The following is a 19,416-nucleotide window of genomic DNA, read 5'->3' as shown; positions in this document are numbered from 1 at the left end:
GGAGCAGTCACTGGCGGAGGCGCTCACAGCCTCTTCCAATGTCATCATCCCGATTTGGTCCAGCCTGCCCCATGGTTCAAGCTAACAGTGCAGCCTTGCAGTGCGGGTTAGGAGAATGCCTGCACCTGAACTGAGAGCACAGCATGCAGTCCAATGGGCAAAGCTGACACCAATCGATCAGGTGGAGTGGGGCAGAGGTGGGTGGGATCTCGAGCAGCCATGAAGCGCACTAAATTCAGGCCAAAGTGGCAGCTAGCCCTCTCTAGCATGCGTTAAGGGGCCTTCAGACTTAATCAAGAAAGGTTCTTAGAACACCAAGCTAACCCAGGCATCTCTCTCTTTCATCCTGCAGGAGGAGTACATCAGGAGCATGGAGCCTGGTGACCTCGCTGTATGCCTCATAGCGTACAGAGAGCAGAGATGAAGGAGAAGAGAGCGATGGAGCACTTAGTGGCAATTTCATGCCTCTGCTTTGCTCAAGTGGGCAGATAAGCTTGAGGCCGAACTCCAAGCATGTCAATGTAGCTGCATCTGAACTGTCTCAGCTGCAGAGGAATGGTCACTTTATACAAAGTTTCCCTAATGCATGGCTGCTTCCCTCCTCCCCACCCCGCACTTATTTATACACTACCATTGACCACAGTGCAGCCCTTGTCCCCCCACTCGCCAAGTCACCTCAATCACAGTGGAGCCCCTGCCTCAGCATCACACTGTCAGCACACTAGGAAAATGCAACTTGCCTGTGCCCTCACCTGAATGCACGACGCCTAAACCTTGAAGTCCAACAGGCGGCCCTCGCGGCGTGCACTGCGCAACCTTACTCTGCACTCACCTCCGAGTTCCCCTTGAAGTCCAGCCCCCCAGGGGAGGGTTAAGTTCTTTAAAGCAGAGAAATCTGACCCTAACCAGCTGTGAATGCACCTACTTCAAATTTAACCAAATGGGTTGAAGAGCAGGTGATTAACCTGCTCTTGAGAAGTGGGTCAGTAATTATAATATTTAAACGAGGCTGCAAGCCAAGGGCTCAGGAAGTATGGAATCTAAATTGAATTTATAACTGCGGCCCGCAGCAGGTAAGTGCTTTACCAGCATTGTTTGTGGGCTAGGAGGAGCAGGAACGCTTCACCTAGTTCCCACAAGCTAAACTGCAATGTTGCTACTCTCCCCACCGCAATGCATGGTCGATCTTCCCATGATCTAATGGTGACCACATCCTACCGTGCTCTCCACACTCCCCCTCTGTGATCTCTCCCTCCCACAGTTACTGGCTATGGCCATCCACCATGCCTCACAACCGGCCGGCGTTCATTCTGCCCAGCTGCTGGGTGACAAATGGAGACAAAAAAATCAAATAAAGTCCTACCATTGGATTTGGCAGAACCTTGCGCATTCCCTGTATTTCCTCGATTCTGAGCTGCTAAAAGTCTCCCCACTCCTGCCCGGCCTTGTAAATTTATTTTTCATTCTTTCATGGGATGTGGGCATCGCAGGCAAGACCAGCATTTGTTGCTCATCCCTAATTGCCCTTTATAAGGTGGTGGTGAGCCAGCTTCTTGAACCGCTACAGTCCACCTGGTGCAGGTACACGCACAGTGCTGCTGGGGAGGGATTCCAGGATTCCAGAGTTCCAGGATTTTGATCCTGCGACAGTGAAGGAGCAGCGATAAAGTTCCAAATCAGGGTGGTGTGTGGCTTGAAGGGGAACTTGCAGGTGGTGATGTTCCCAAGTGTCTGCTGCCCTTGTCCTTTGGGTGGTAGAGGTCATGAGTTCGGAAGATGCTGTCGAAGGAGCCTTGGTGAGTTGCTGCAGCGCATTTTGTATATGGTACACGGTGCTGCCACTGTGCGCCAGTGGTGGAGGGAGTGAATGTTTGAGTTGGTGGATGGGATGCCAATCAAGTGGGCTGCTTTGTCCTGGATGGTGTCGAACTTCTTGAGTGTTGTTGGAATTATACTCATCCTGGCAAGTCGAGGTAAGGGGAAGTGGATAACCTAGTAATATCACCGCTGCAGAAAAAAATTAACAGCGCCATTATCAGGCTATTGGGTGGGAGTTTTACCACTCTCCCCCCTTGTCCCAGGATGGGCATGAGATGGGTGGGGGGGAGGATTAAGTTCCATCGCACTCCTGACTTGTGTCTTGTGGATGGTGGACAGGTTTTGGGGAGTCAGGAGGTGAGTTATTCTCTGCAGAATTCTCAGCCTCTGACCTGCTTTTGTAGCCCTAGTATTTATATGGCTAAAACAAAAACAGAATTACCTGGAAAAACTCAGCAGGTCTGGCAGCATCGGTGGAGAAGAAAAGAGCTGACGTTTCGAGTCCGCATGACCCTTCAACAGAATTTATATGGCTAGTCCAGTTCAGCTTCAGGTCAATGGCAACCCCCAGGATGTTGATAGTGGGGTTTGTATAAAATCGCAGCTAGTTTTAAGAGCTGCAAAATTAAATCACTTGAGGGAAAATGTGTATAAGCAAATATTTTGTGTGATTTTATAGAAAAGAATCTACAAAAAAATCTGTGACACTTGTAAAGTCATTGTTTTGCATAATTTTTACATCATTGTTGTTCTGGTGTGAACAAAGTTTTAATATTGTGCTTTTAAAGTGTGTGCATTACGTGAAAGATTTATTTGGCTAGTTCCTTTCAAAGCAGCTTTTAACATCAAACTTGGCTATTAAATCCAGTAGTTTTTGTTTCACAAATGTGAGGTGTGGCTTCCAAGACAATAAATTGCAATATAGTCATTTTATCAAATAAACTAATGGCCACCCCCCAGTGATCTCACTGATCGTTCCTACTCTGAGAAAAACTAGTCACCAGTTTTGTTTCTCAGAACTAGTAATCATTTTCACCTCCCACAATTAGCACTAAGTCCACGCCATCCCACCCACATGACCCCAAATAACCAGTTATCATTCCCCCTTAAGTACAAGTAGTCCTATTTTCAAAATGTAGACCATTTCCACCCCACTCGCCCCAGAGGAATTAGTGACTATGCTGTTCTCCCAGAAAAATTAGCAACTGCCTCCTCAAAAACAGCTCAATTTAAAACAAAATTATTTTCTTTAGATGAAGCTAACATGAGGATGGGATTAGCAGGTTACATTACATGTCTTGTTTCATGTTTGGCTTTCTCAAGCAAGTTACTTTTAATTTATACAGTAGCTTGCAATATTTATGTTCAGCTGATCAGCTTTCAGGTCTCGGTGTTGGATAGTTTGGGATCAGGATAAAATAAAGATACAAGCAATTTTGATCATGGGTCACGTGCTTACATAGCTGATCACACGAGACCAAATTGATCAGACATGACAAAGAATATTTCAAAAACTTGAATTAAACTTTCCAAGCTCAAATTCAAATCGTTTTTGGTAAGTAACCTTTTGCCACATCTGAAATTCTATCTGTGCTATATGCAAAAGAATGTACCACTTTTGATTTTATGCATATTTTGTGTAAAAATTCATTAGGATGTTCCAACATTTCTATTCTATCCTAAATTCATATTTATTCTCACAAAGGGTATCAAGCCATTGCTATGAAATCGTGCTTGGAAAATTCACAACATTTGAATAACATAAAGAACTAAGTTTTGCCACTTACAAGTTAGGAGGGAAAATCAAGGTCAAAAATGTTACTTAAAAAAATTCCAATAAACTCACACAATTTCTACAAAATTGATGCAGGAACACTTCCTAGACTCTTGCATAGACAATGCAGTTAAATAATGACGATTGGAAACTTTCCAACTATGGAATGGAAGCTAAACAAATTTAAAAATATAAATTACTTATAATTTCCACTTATTTAACAAACTTTTTTTGTGGTAATCCAATATCCTAATGTTTTTTCCTCCTGGTACCTCATTTAGGTCTTCCTGCATCTTGTTGGTATTTAGCTGAGAGGTCAAGCAGATGACCCCCTCCTAGATATCTGGTGCTAATCTGTAACTGTTTTCTAGGAGGGAGCCAGGAGCAACAATTTTACCTTCCCCTTTATAAGGAAGCAACTGAGCTCTCTGTGCATCCCTACAGGATGGCCCAGAGTGAGAACTTGTCAGTGCAAACCTATTCCTGCCATTCTGACAATATATTGGTGTACATGTGCCACTGTATAGTTACTAGTAATCTAACTTTAAATAACGCACTGTCTTACTAAATTAATTTGGACCATTTGTTTATCAGATTAGTTGTACAGTTGCTGTTAAATCGTACAGTTGCTGTTAAATCATACAGTCCACAGTTCTAATCCATCAGTACGTGTGAAGAAAAAAACAGCAAAAAATTGTAGAATAGCTTAATGAACTTAATGGCTTTGGTTTCAAGTTTTCAGACTTACCCAAGGGTGATTGTGCACTTTGTGCAAAATGATGGGTTTGCGTGGAACATGGATTGGAGATGGAGCTATAACAGTGTGCTCCCAGTTCTCTGACCAGTGTTCCCTGTGAGTATGGCTCACTGTTAGCAGTGCAGGCTCATGAAATCATCCTGTATGAGTATGTAGAGCAACATTTCCCTGCTGCCACATCAGCACAAATGGTACTACCTTTAGTGACAGATACTCCTACAAACAGGTTCAGTGTGTGTATATGTGTGTTTCTGTGACTGTCTGTCTTGGGGGAAGTTGCAATTCAATTGCAAGGGATGACTATCAGCAATCATCAGTATTAGCTCTTATTAGTCTCCCCCAAACCTATGCAAAGTAAATATTCAGCTTGTTAAATAACACTGGCTCCTGTTGTTACAGCATTAGCACTAACAGTGGAAAGCAGATAAAATACAAATAAAAGCCATGAAATTTGAAACAAAAACAGAAAATACTAAAAATGTGCAACAGGTCATCCAGTATCTGAAAGAGAAATATAGGGTAATGTTTCAGGTGGGATTCTGATTTAACATTTCTTTACAGACTTCAGTTCCTGTAATGACAAAGCTAGCAAAATGTTTTAAATAATGTTTTGAATAGATTGGTGGATTTTTTGTTTTAAGTGTGTCTGTGGACAGTTGCCTTTTTTGTGTCCTACAGCTAGTGCTGAGGGAGAACTTCACACACATTTTTGATCTTCAGCATAAGCTCAATCTGTTTGCATTAAGTTTTCACGGCACATAGAGCCTAATGTGAGTGGAAAGTTTTGCCCATAGTTATGGGCAGGATTTTATGTCCCGTGGGTGGGCACGCGCCCAACACGATTGGCGTAAAATAGTGCGTGATGACGCTGGGCGAGCACCATGACACCATCAGGCACTCTTAATAATTAAAAGGCCTGTAATGTATTAATTAAAAGCTATTTTTTTGCTGCCCCTCCAACCTTACTGTTGGCGGTAGGGCGAATCGACCAGGTGGCCCTTTGATTTTTTTTTAGGAAATCTCATCCATGGGTGGGATGAGGTTTTCACAATTAAGTAAAAAGTAAATATAAATTTTTGGGCCGAATTCTTATTCTGTTTATGTTATTGTGAGCTAGTCCCATATCGGGACATTTTTTTCAGATTTTAAAAATCTTTATTTTTGATTTTAAAATTTTTCAGCTCCCTGCCCTCAGGGAGCTTTCAGTGCACGCTCCCCTCGGCGCAAGCACAGGCTTTTGCGCTTGCCCTCCACACCCACCCCCCCCCACCAAACCCCAGCAGCGCTGAGGTTCTCAGCGCGCCTTTCATGCTGGCTGCCCGTTAATTGTCCAGCCAGTGTGAAATCGTGGTCGGGGGTGGGGGCTGATCGCGAGCGGTGAACCGTTTCCCGGCCGCTCCTGGGTCCGCCCACCGTGCCCGCCCGATGACCTGAAAATCCTGCCCGTCGCCCCTGGGGTTGGAAGAAGGAAAATTGGACAGAGTTCTTGCTCCTAATCATGATCTCGTAAATATTGCTTGAAAATGTGCATTTGTGAGCAGGATTGCGTGGGCGCAGGACTGGGCTTTGTGGTAATGACTCCCGGGGGCAAGCAACCTGCTGTCAGTTACTACCATAGCTCATGCATGATAAATTGACATCTGGGTGAGGCACTCCGAACATGTTAGTGCCTTTCGGAAGAGGAGGAGAAGAGATTTTAAGGTTGAGAGCATTTTCTATCAATTTACCTTATTCATTTTACAGGAGTTTTATTTTAAATATAGCGAATTTGATGCACATATGCAGAGGAGATTAATGGAACTATTCTCCGTAAACTCCAAATGCTAATTTGCTAATTGCTTATCAAACTGAATCAGGGAAATGCCTCTTTATTCACCAAGTCGTGAAGTATTTGACTCCTTTTTAAGTGCTTTAAGCTGTTCTAAATAATCTTTCAATTGAAAACATAAGTCATCTTTCATTTTAAATTAATGTTTTTGTATTGACCCCTTTTAAGTGTATCTGAAAATTTGTGAAAACACATTGCATACTTGGAAGGCATATTAATTTAACCTTTTTCAATCTTTGTGAATAGAGTTTGAGTATTTTATTTTTAATGCTAATAGCATGAAAAATTATAAAGAAACTGTAATTAAATCTCATAGTAAAATAATAGCCATAATTTTATTAGCTAAGTTTAAAATATCATCATTTAATGCTAAAACTTAGCTCAGTTTGTCATGGTGGTTTGCAGTTGTGAAGCTCAGAAAGAAATGAGTTATATTCGTGGTACAAAATTGTTTTGCAGATCAGTCTGTTAAAGGTCTTTCAGCTCTGGATATGCCAAGAGAATCTGCCTCTGCTCCAACACTAGAAGCAGCTGTGCCAGAGACCAGTAGCCACTCTTCCATATCAAGTAAACTAATTAAAATACTGTGTACAAAATGCTTGTCTAATCAGTTCCACGACTTTTACTAGTTTTTTTTTAATATAGCAGCTCAGTGTACGCAAACACCAGTAGCAAGGCCATGATAAATAAAATCCTTGTTTCTGGTCACTGTATGGGATCATCTTCAAAGCCGTGGGTCAGCATTTTGAGTGGGATTTTCCGACCCCGACACCGGCAGGCCTCGCTGTGGGCGGGGCGGGAAAACTTCAAGAGCTGTTGCTCTCCAAATTTTGTCATCCTGCCCGTGAGGATGCCTGCTGGTGTTGGGGTCGGAAAATCCCGCCCTTTGTCTCCTTAGTTATGTGCTATCTGGTAGGGCTGAATGTCAAGTTGAATTAGGCTATTTTAGTTCTGTTCATGAGAATATACGAATATAAGAAATAGGAGCAAGAGTAGGCCATTCCATTATTCAAACCTGCTCCACCATTCTAGGCTCCTGTATCTAGACCGTTGGGTTTGAGCATCATTGTCAACAGAACTGTTTCAACGAAAACGATGCTGAAATATGTGAGCTCCTGGATTAAAGACAAGCATCCTTCATTGCCTAGCTGAACGACCCAGGGTCGCAACTCAAGAAGTCAGCATTCCATCAGCTCAAGGCTGACGCCTAAAGGCAAATCCAGAAGGTAAAGGACATGTGGTGGGAAGAGAAAGCCTGAGAAGTCCAACAATATGCTGATCATCATGACATGCAAAGATTTTTTGAAGCCACTAAGGCTATATATATATATAGACCGAGGTCAAATGGACAACATCCACGGAATGGTGTTTCTTTTAAGGTGATAATGCCATCTGTCAATGCTGGAAAGAATGTTTTGAACAACTGCTCAACCATGAATCCACTGTGGCATCTGATACTCTCCAGGCTATTCCCGAGTACCCCGTGGTAGAATCCATTGGTGAACCGCCGTCAATGGGAGAGCTGCAACAAGCAATCAAACAGATGGAAAACAACAAAGCCCTGATGGTATTCCAGCTAAGGTGCTCAGAGCTATTGGACTTTTGCCCACATCAAGTCTCAGTGTATTAATCCTATGGACTTGGGAGGAAAAATAACTTCCTTCACCACCCCACAGTCCCAACCAATCCCCTCCTCACCCCTTGACTTCAGGAATGCGACAGTTGTGACTGTCTTTAAGAAGGGAGGTAAATTGTTGCTATGGAAGCTATCAAGGCTTTTCCCTCTTGTCCATATTAGGGAAAGTTCTGACATGCATTCTCCTGAATTGCCTACTTCCTGTGGCTGAGGAAATCCTCCCAGAGATACAGTGTGGATTTACACCTTCCAGAGGAACCTCCAACATGGTCCTTATTGCCGCACAAGTGCAAGAAAAATATCAAGAACGACGTTAAGAACTCTTCATTGCGTTCATCGACTTGACCAAAGCATTTGACTCCGTAAATCGCAAGGCCCTGTGGATTGTGCTCCAAAGATTTGGATGTCCAGGAAACTTCATCACAATCCTGCAATTGCTTCATGATGATTTGATTACAACTGTCTTGAGTGGGAGATCTGAAATACCTTCAAAACCCAGGCTGGAGTCAAGCCCCCATACTATTTACAATCTACCTGACAGTGGCTATTCATCTCATCAAAAAGTAATTGCCTTCTGGTGTGAGTATTAAATACAGTCTAAATGGAAAACACTTAGCTCGGTCACATTTATGCCAAAATTAAACCGATCATCATAGACATACATGATCCACAGTTTGTGGCTGAGTGCAGTGTCATTGCCCACTCTGCACCAGATTTTCAAGCCACTCTTGATCTCTTCAATTCTGCATACAAGAAACTCAACCTGTCCTTGAATGTTGCCAAACAAAACTCATATATCAACCCACACCTGGTCAGCCAAATGTTCCACTTCCCATATATGTTGAAGGAGAGACTCTGGAATATGTTGAGCACTTCCCTTAGCTAGGCAGCCACCTTTCTAAAAAGACCACCATTGACGAGGAGATCCAACACTGGATCAGCTGCGTCAGCTCAGCCTTCTTCAAGCTATGGCAGCGAGTATTTGACATCAAAGACCTCCGCAAGTCAACAAAGTCCTAGCATACAGAGCAGTTGTCATCACCACACTGCTGTACTGTAGTGAGACCTGGACTGTGTTTCAGCGACACGTAAAACAGCTCAAGAAATTCCACCAGTAATGCTTCTGCACCATCCTCTGGATTTAATGGAGACTGTTGAATAAATGCTAGTGTCCTTTTTGAGGCTCGCTCTACAAGCATTCCAAATCCAACCTCGATGGACTTGACACTGTGTCCGGATGGTCGAAAACTGTCTCCCCTGACAGGTCCTGTATCTCAATTCTCAAACGGCCAATGTTCCAGGGCAGGACAAAAAATACACTTCAAAGAGACTCTGAAGCTATACTTGAAGTAAGGCAGCATTGTCCTTAATTACTGAGAGGAGCTTGCTACCAATCATTCAGAATGGCGACAACTTGTCCATTGAGCTGCAACATGCTTTGAGTCCCAATGTCTTAATGATGAGGTAGAGTGGCAGCAGAGAGGGGAAAAAAAAGAATTAATTCTGCTTTCTGGATCCCATTATGTCGTGGTATGCCCTACGCAAGATATGCAGGTTGAGAATCAGGCTGTTCAGCCACATGAAGGTCCATGGCAGAAACTCGTAACCCTGAGTAGACGTCATTCTTGAACCAAGGGAAGTAGACAACTACAACAGAGTTCTATGTTTTACTCAGTTTGACCCGCTCTATGGATTGAATGTGCCTTTCCTTTTCTAAATGAAAGAAAAACACCCTATGTACATATGCAGTGCTGTTTATGTGTTCTGAAATACCATTTGCACTGCAAGAAGTACACTTGGCAGCCCACTAAATATTACCTCTCTGCAGCACCTAGCCGGAACAAAATAGGTTTCACATCTGGTAGCCTAGAGGTGTGTGTCATTTGCTTTTTTATGAATATGAACTCCTGGTGTAAATCTTTACCCGGCAGAAATTCACTGGATAGAAAATTCAGTGAGGCTAACTGACCTGGTTGGTGGAATTGACACTTCACCCACAAACCCCTCAACGAAAAAAAACATATCTTCACATTTAGTTTACAAAAATGTCTTCTCCATAACTGCTCTGAGCAGAAAAAAGGATGATTATTTCTTGGCCGAATAGAATATCTTCTACTTTTAAACACAATACATTGTCATTCTAATGAAAAATTGTATAAAACATTCAATATCATTTTCAGTCAGGCATGTATGTAAGATCTACTGAAACTTTGGGGACGTTTTTAACCCAATTGGTTGGGCAAGAAACCCATGGAATCGAGTAGAATGCCAGTTATACACCCTGCCAAATCTTTCACTCCATTGGCTTCAATGGGGAATAAAATCAGGAAATGGGAGCTGGGTGTAAAATCTGCATTGCATCTGATCTCCTAGCTACCCCAAAGGGTGGGTTAGGTTAAAAGTGTCCTCTTTAATTCTATATGTGCATGTATGTGTATGCATGTGTATGTCTGCAATTGTGTTGGTAACAGCCAGGATATTATGAGGAAATTTAATATGGGACTATGAATGAGTAGGTCCTTGTAAAACAGCCAAGACAGATAGTCAGGTCAGATTGTTACATCTAAATGCCTTAGGGCCTGATCATCAATTGATGAGTACCGTATATTGGTACTCTTTCTTGATGCTCTGATTTGCTATGGGTGGCTTCAGTTTCGAAATCCAATTATGTCTGCCAGACTTAAGAAGTGAATATCAGTATAATCATTACATAGATTTTGTGCTGAATTGCTATCTTTTACTTCAGTATTTTACTGCATGGTCACCTAAAACATTGCCAAACTGTGCTGTTTATGGATCAATGAATTTGAATGGCAATAGTGAATTTCAAGTCATGCATGTGTCACAATTTTTCCTGTGTAAGTGATGGCCTTTCATCTGTTTTGATCTGTTAGTCATAAAATTCCTGATGTGGTAAAATCCTTTGGCCGACATGGCCAGGAATTTCTCAGAGCTGCTTTCACTCTTCTGCTGTGATTTCACCAGTAGTATGACAGAAATTCTGCTTTCACATCTGGAGAGGTTATGTGTGGTGGAGGGGGAGCAACTCTGACGGAATTCCTGGCCGTGCATATCTTTTCATTTTTGTCAAATTATATATCAAATACTGAATTTGATACGGTGTTTAATCAAATTTGAATATCCATTTTAGAGAAGTTAGCAGTCAAAATGAGATCTACGTATTTTAACCATCCCCTTACTGATGGATCCATATGACCCCATTAACTACAGGCCTAACTGTAAACTGGTAACAGAACAGTATTAGTAAAGGATTAAAAACAAATGATCAACTACGACATTACCATTTACTTGAGCATTGAGTTCCATTTACTTCACACCAACTCCACCTTTTTCAGTATTTGTTTTTATTGCCATGTTTAGTTCAATATAGGCAAATGCAAAGGGGATCTCTGGGGGCCCTGACACTGAACCTGTTAATGAAGAGACAACTGGAACACCAGTCCAGTGTACCTCACAACATCAGTAACTGGGACACTGGTTAGTATGTTCTACATTACGGTATGCACATAGTCAAAGTGTGATATTGCAAACATGTCAAGATTGCTGATTCATACCAGTGTTCATTATGTCATGTCTGAGCCCTTTTGCTGAGTATAGTGGAACTTCATGATAACCAGGAAAAACATTCGTCATGATAGGAGATTTCTCTAATGTAAAGTGTTGCAAATGGTTTGATTATAGCATTCAACAGGCAGTTAGTTGCATTGTGTAAAAATGCTTTCACAATAGCTGGTTCATTTTGAATAACAAACATGATATTGTAGGAATGAAGCATAATTCCATTAAGGCTGCTACATATGCTTTCACAAATCAAACTCCAAATCTTTGTTAGCTTATATTTTTTTAAAGGGCTGCGTGATATTTGCTCTTTGTCCTTTCCACCTTTTTGAAACGTTATGCCTCCAGATGTGACCTCCCAATTTTACACATTAATTTGTAATTCAAGTCCAAAATCACAGTTCAGTTGTTAAAAGTTGTTTTAATCCTTCCAGTTGAACATGCTGAAAGTTTAAATGCTTGAAAAACTAATTGAAACTAAACAATTAGTGTTCTCCTAATATTGATATTGCCACTGATAAATAAGAGACCCAAACTAACTAAATGATTCCTCTGCACTCAAAGCATCACAGAGCAAGATCCGATTTTTTGATGTTGCCTTTCAATTTATTTGGTTCTAAAGACCTGCAGTTCTTCTGGCATATTCCCATGATATTTTTGTCCAGAGTCCAAAAGTCTGCAGATTGGGTTGAGATCTGGGTAAACTAATTCCCTTCCTTAATCCAGCATTTCTGATTGGCCCCAAATCTGATGTTGGAGGTAAAAAGGGCCTGGGAGGGAACATAAGATAGTTCCTGCTTTCCCGGCATTCAGGCACTCCACCTGGTCAGAGGGTGCAATGCAACGGGCTGGATTTTTATCTTGGAGGCAGGTAGTGGGAGTTGGGAAATTCCTCAGCTTGGCGCACCTACCTCGGGTGAGAGTGCCTTGAATGGCCTGATTTTTGTTCCAGGGGGCAGCGGGGTGCATGCTGGAGTCGGGCCCACTGCCACACAGATAGGAGGTGGCCACAGAGGCTGCCCAGTGCCGAGACGGGGTGGTTAAAAGGCCCCTCTTGCTTCTCTGGAGCTTCGTCTCCAGGGAAAAATTGCCTTGAATGGCTCAATATTCACTCCAGGGGCTTTGGGTGAGAACCTGTTGCTCTGGATGTAGATTGGGGGTGGCCACAGGGGCTGCCGAGTGCCGAGGTGGGCTGGTTAAAAGGCCCATCTCAGTCCTATGGGACTTCATCCCAGCTCTGGTCTTTAATATTAAGCCTATGGCTCTCACCCCTCACCCCCACCCATTCCCCAAGCCCCATCTATACCACCACCCATCCCCAATGGTCCCTCATACACTCCATGAGAACCCATGCCCCTCCATCCACCCCCAATGGCCCACATATCGTCCATGCCAACCCATGCTTCTCCATTCATGCCCAAGACTCCTTATAGCCCCTATGCCAATTTAGTGCAAACTCATGCCAACCCATGCCTGCAACAACCACCCTTTGCCCTTACATCCTCCATGCCAACTCGCCCAGTAGCTATCATGGAAAGATCTCAGAAGACATGCTGTGGAGAAATAAAATAAAGTTCTAAGTATCTATAACAGAGTTCACTGTATAAAAGTTTGGTGAGGTGGTGGCATAGTGGTATTGTCACTGGACTAGTAATCTAGAGACCCAGGGTAATGCTCTGGGGACCTGGGTTCAAACCTCATCATGGCAGATAGTGGAATTTGAATTCAATAAAAAAATCTGGAATTAAAAGTCTGATGATGACCTTGAAACCACTGTTGATTGCCATAAAAACCCATCTGGTTCACTAATGCCCTTTAGGGAAGGAAATCTGCTGTCCTGGCCTACGTGTGACTCCAGGCTTACAGCAATGTAGTTGACTCTTAAATGCCCTCTAAACAAGGTCAGTTAGGGATTGCCAGTAAATGCTGGCCTAGCCAGCGATGCCCATATCCCATGAATGAATAAAAAAAAGCTGTCATCCATTAAAGCCCCCCATTCAATACATTTAAATCTCGTCAAACACTTAATCCCTTAAAAAACACACATCACAATACACATCAAAGACAGCTAATCCTTTAATAACCTCTTTAGTGAAAAGGGCCTGGGAGAGAAGATCCTACTTCCCCGGCATTCTGGCACTCCACCTGGTCAGAGGAGGCATACAATGGGCTGGATTTTCATCTTGGAGGCAAGTAGTGGGAGTTGGGAAATTCCTCAGCTTGGCGCACCTACCTCGGGTGAGAGTGCCTTGAACGGCCTGATTTTTATTCTGGGGGTGGCGGGTGCATGCTGGAGTTGGGCCCACTGCCAGGCAGGAGGTGGCTACAGGGGTTGCCCAGTGCTGAGACAGGCTGGTTAAAAGACCCCTCTTGCTTTTCTGGAGCTTTGCCTCCAGGGAAAAAGTGCCTTGAATGGCTCAATTTTCGCTCCAGGGCTTCGGGTAAGAACCTGTTGTCCCGGATGTAGATTGGAGACAGCCACAGGGGGTGCCGAGTCTAACTGTGAACTTACAGCCTCCCATTGTGATAATGACAGGTTGTGGAAGCAGTCAAGCAGTAATAATGACAGTTCTACATACCTTGCCACCCTTATGAACATTTATACCTTCACCATAAAGTTGTGGGACATACACTGCAGGTTAAGTCCATTGCTGGAGTAAAAATGGGACCTGCCGGAAATGGGGGCAGAAGTCCTGGATCCATATGCCATTTCAAAGGTCCCAGAGCCTCCCCATCTCCCCGAAAATCCAGCCTTTTCCACTAAATTGTGGATAGGGGACCACCTCGGGATTCAGGTCAGCATTGGAACCAGGACTCTGAAGAAAATTTAAACATTTCACTTTTTAAATGACCCTTTTGCAAAGAATGTATTCTGGGGACACCAATAACCTCCACTTAAGGAGTGGGGAGAACCTAACACCTCACTCCTCTGTTGGATGTTCTATGGAATAGAATCATGAGATATTTGCCCTGTACATAACCATTACATTAACCAGTCCGTGATGCATTTTTTTCAATGATTAGGCCAGCATTTATTGCCCTTCCCTAATTGTCTTTGTGAAGGTGGTGGTGAGCCACCTCCTTGAATACAACTGGATGGCTTGCAAGGCCATTTTGGAGGGCAGTTACTTTCCAACACAAAGAAATGGGAATGAATATGGCACTAGAGTCAATGACCCAGCCATTCTGATCCCTGCATTTTGTTGAATTTCCCAACTAGAAGTAGGTTTCATTTTAAATAAGAACTTCATAAATAGATGTAAAAAATCAAATGCTGTCAAAAATGTTATGGAAATTTTTTTTGGAACGCTGTTGCAGACGAAGTAATTTTTAATATATTTTGAGGAATAACAAACAGACATTTTTCAATCAATTAGCTTTTAACCTAATGGCATTTTATTTCCAAACACATTTAATTTTAAGTGCATTTTGCTGTTAGCTATCATGCCACAAATAATAGTGTTCTCCTGTGTTGTTTGGCAGCCAAGAATCAGTTTGGTTTAGTTGATAGCACTTTCGCATTTGAGTCAGAGGGTTTGGGGGTTCATGCTGCACTCCAGGTTTAAAGTACATATCAGTGCGGTATTGAGGAAGTACAGCTGAATTTTGGGGTTGCTGTATTTTGGATCAGGTTTACTACCTGACTCTCTGTTTAAGTCGATGTAAAAGATCCATGGCACCATTTGCAGAGCAGAAATTCTCCCAGTGCCCTAACAAACATTCCTCGCACAACCTAACATGACTATAAACCGGTTGACTAATCACTCGTCACATTTGAAGTTTGTGGGATCTTGCTATGTGTAAATTGACTGCTGCAATTGTCTACACAAAAACAGTGAAGTCGTTGTGAAGCTCTTTGGAATGTCCTGCGATCATGATAAGGTGCTACATAAATAATATTTCTTTCTAAATATGTATCCTTTGTGTATTTTTTTCCAAGTCACTCGAGTATTATTATTTAGAAATTATGGTACAGAAAGAGACCACTTGGCCCAGCTGGCCTATGCCAGTGGCGTTTATGCTTCACATGTGCCTCCTGCCACCCTATGTCCTCTAACCCTGTTCTGTTTATTGCTTTGGTGAAAGTGTGTTTTTGCTAATTTTACTTTCTCCTTTGTAAATGTAATTTCTTAGGCTATAAAGGGTCGTTGGTGTGGAAAATGGGGAAATTCTCACTGGTGCCACAGGGATGATTTTCTGAGGTCAAAGTTAGTGCAGAATTCTAAAAATATATGTTAGATAAAAAGGGTATGATAAAATTTCATCCCCAGGTAATTATTTTATATTCAGTGCTTTTCTATAGGGACTATTTGAATGGGATCAGATATATGCTTTGTGAGTACTAGAATGAAATGAAAGCTTTTCCCAAATGAAATGTGGATGTGCATTAGGTTTTATATATGACTGAGGTTATAACTTTTGTCTGGGTAGTAAGTTGGAGTACAAAATGGAGATGTGCATTGTAGTGCCCTGTTCTACTGCTCAAGGCTGTGTATTGTTCAGGTAACGCAGAGGCTTCTAACTGTGCTTAGAAACAGAAAATTGAAAAGAAATCGACTATGGATCCTTCTGCTCACTGCTGCTGTAGTTAATATTGCTTTCTCATAGTTGAAACTTTTGAGACAATTTTTAAATTAAAATTGGTCTGCAAAGCCCATGTAAAATCCATGCAGAAAATTCATGTGCCCATTGTTGTTAATTAGCACTGCTTAAAATGTGCCGTCGGTTTCATAAATAAAGGAGATGACATTTAAGCTGTTACTCTGTTAAGCCTCGTGCCATGTCAAAGCAAGTGGCTCCCAGCACAGGGGGCTTTGCACAGCTGGCAGCAACAATGAAGTGAACTAACAGACTTGCAGAGGCCAGCAGCTGGGAAGACCCATTTGTACATTGTTTCTTCCTGCCCACTGGTCTTATCAGAACTGGCAGCTTTGCTTAGATGTTGCCATTTATTACACAAGGCCAAATGGGTTGAATTGCCTCAATCTGTGCCCTAAATCCTTCTATGTTTCTGTGTTCTATGAGATCCCTGGCAGCACTAGCATAGTACCAAGCATGGACATTATTACACCAAATTCAAGAAAAGTCCCTTGACCACGATACTCTTTACTGTAACTATTACATTTAATACATTTTAAGTTGTTGCTAAAGGAAAGAATAAAAATATATTTAACCTGCTAACTTGGTGGACATAAATTTAGGCGAAACTGTTGACCTGAATTCTTAGGGGCTGGTTTGGCAAGACGTGCATGGCTACTATAGACACATGCATATGTAATTTATAAAAAGAAACAAAGCATTGTGGTTAATAAGCACACACTCATAATGCAGCTGTTTGTCACAGATATACCATCCAAAAGAGCCTCTTAGTCTTCTCTTATGTATCTATAATAACTTCATTCTTACACATTTCAAAAAATTTATTTTCTTGCACATTCAAAACAAATACAAACCAAAAAAAAAATGTTGTATTCATCAACAAAGACTAGTCGGCTAAGTAGCTATGTTTTGTCACTCAGGTCTGACATAAAAGTTTAAAGAGTTCCATCTTCCAATGAAGCTGCATGTTTTGTGGTGGAGCCAATTTTGTGATTCTTCACCAATAAGTTTTACAACAGCAAACAACTAAGCTTTGTTGTGTAACATTATTAAACCCCATGTAATCCCATTGTTCAGCACTGAGTTATATTCTGGCAGGAAGCCATCTCAAATTCCCACCAGCACAAGACCAGTAAAATGATGCTATAAAGCCATCTGACTCAGACTAATTTGGATGTTTTCAGTGTAGTCTGAAGTAGCCCTTTACACCTTTACTTATTCAATTAAAAAATATCAAAATCTGTAAAAACTGAGTGAAATAGATCTTTTTTGAACAGATTTTAAATATTTAAGTATCTCACGTTTATACATATTGCAACATTTGTAAATGCCTGTTATTTTCACAGGCGCTACGAAATCTAGTTTGCTCTCAGCACAGAGCATAGTCAGCATGTTTGTTCCTGCACCAGAGGAATTTACAGATGATCAGCCAACTCTAATGTCAGATAGGTAAGAACAAAAATTTGTTAACCATGCCTTTTTGGCAAAGCGTTTACTGACTATATACTGAAATATCCCTCAATGGATATGCAATTTTTTTTCTTTAAAGAAAATGCAGATGATACAACACTGAATAACAGAAATACCCATTGTTGTACAACATTTGTCACAGAAAGAAATTGATAGTGTCTTTGCCACATTTGTGTTATATAGCTGAAATTGCACTGATAAGTGTGTGTGCCTGTTTTCTTGTGGGTTATACATCTGAATGATTATAAATATGGTGGGCAGAGGTAGAAGAAGGGAAAGTACTTTAAAAGGACTTCTATTTTTGCAAATGTTTCCTCATGTAGGCTGCACTCTAAAACAATTATCCTTCAAACTTCAATGTGAAGCAGCAATAGGATGCTGCAGTGCAGCAAGGCTTTCTACAAAAGGATAGGCACAATACACTTGGACCATTGAGAACTGTGCCTTGCTATTTCAACTGTTTAGCCTAAATTTTCTGAGTGCGTGCTGACAGTGAGGTAGTTCACCACTGCCAGTGTGATTTTCTGACATACATCGAGAAACAAGACAAGTTCCCCTCTATCAAAGTGTAGTCGGAAAATGACCTCCTTAATATTTGCAGTTTTTCAAGTTTTATGCGGATACAAACAGTGTAATCAAACCCTACATACAATATCCTAATAAAAGCCAACCAAATGCAAAATAAATAGAAGTAGTCACTGAACATTGTACAAATGGCAGTGAGGTTGTCATGTATTAAATATAAATAGAAGAGATATGTATTTAACATATTATAACTCCACCCAGGTAGTATTTGTACACACCTAGTGTGGAGCAGAGTGAATCAATTGTATTTATACAACAATCCAGAAGTTTTCATGGTGATTTTCTTTCCTGGTGTGTGGACCACATTGAAACTGGCTTCCATGGAAGAATTAACATCTGGACCTATGGGACCAATATTAAAGGACCCCATCCAGATATGGAGCCACTGGCAAAACTTACATGACACAGAAAAATACACATAACTGTATCAAAATATTCTAGCATTTATAAATACTGTCAGAACTGGGTGAGACTGAGTTTGCAGGTTGGTTGCATGTAAGGCCTGCTACTTGCCATTGGGGATGGCGTGGAAATGTTCCAAATTTTCTTGATGCCCTGCAAATTATTGATCCGGCTCTTGTCAGTTTTTCAACCTGCTATGTAGGATTTGAATTCATAACTTGTGGGTTGCTGGTTCATACTTAGAAGAACATGCTAACAGTTTCATTCTTTGGTACAGGTGCCTTGACTGTGGGGCTGTTCTTGAAGAATATGATGAAGAAACTTTGGGATTGGCTATTGTTGTTCTTTCAACATTCACCCACTTGAGCCCAGACTTAGCTGCCCCCTTGTTGCTTGATATACTGCAGTCAGTTGGAAGGTAACCATTATAATGGTTTTTGATGTCTGCCGTGTTTAAAATGCATTATAACTATTGATGGAACTTTGAAAGTTGGCTGTCTCTGGTGCATTTTTAGCAAAACAGCACTGTCAGTACTTCTCTGATATTTCATCTGAATGCATGTTTTGATGTGAAAATAACTGAATAACTCATGTTTTATGTACAGATGAGTAACATTACTGATGATTTTTCATTTCAGACTGGCATCAAGTACCCTTTTTCCTGGTCAAGCAGAAAGGTATTTACTTGCCTTTGTTTTTATAGTAATGTACGCAAAAACATCTCAGTCGTGCTTTTACTAAACTGGTTTAACTTCTGAGTTTATATTATGCCTTTTTTTCAGTCTCAAATTCCCATGGCTGAGGACATACTGGAATCATTGGCCTTGATTAATCATTAGTTTTCACTCATGCTGCAGTTTCAGCCAGCAATAAAAAGAACTGCAGTGATCCAGGGTGACTGGCTGTCTAATGTTGCTTCTTTCTCTCCCTGAAGGGAACATGTGGCCAGTCTATGGCATATGGCTGAG

General features: G+C 41.6%; 1 protein-coding gene across 1 annotated transcript in view; it reads left to right on the top strand.

Moving 5' to 3' along the window:
* Nucleotides 1-19,416, top strand: part of unc79 (unc-79 homolog, NALCN channel complex subunit) — a 201,467-nt gene that overhangs the window by 129,623 nt on the left and 52,428 nt on the right. Inside the window, exons 33-37 of the mRNA XM_078562184.1 lie at nt 6,637-6,744; nt 11,195-11,311; nt 17,338-17,440; nt 18,726-18,866; nt 19,087-19,125. Coding sequence (XP_078418310.1) covers nt 6,637-6,744; nt 11,195-11,311; nt 17,338-17,440; nt 18,726-18,866; nt 19,087-19,125 — 508 coding nt within the window. The remainder of the gene's footprint in view (nt 1-6,636; nt 6,745-11,194; nt 11,312-17,337; nt 17,441-18,725; nt 18,867-19,086; nt 19,126-19,416) is intronic.

The sequence above is a fragment of the Cetorhinus maximus genome, chromosome 18, assembly GCF_964194155.1.
Source record: "Cetorhinus maximus chromosome 18, sCetMax3.hap1.1, whole genome shotgun sequence".
Lineage (NCBI taxonomy): Eukaryota > Metazoa > Chordata > Chondrichthyes > Lamniformes > Cetorhinidae > Cetorhinus > Cetorhinus maximus.
The sequence above is the reverse complement of the archived record's forward strand: the minus strand, read 5'-3'. Positions and strand labels throughout refer to the sequence as shown.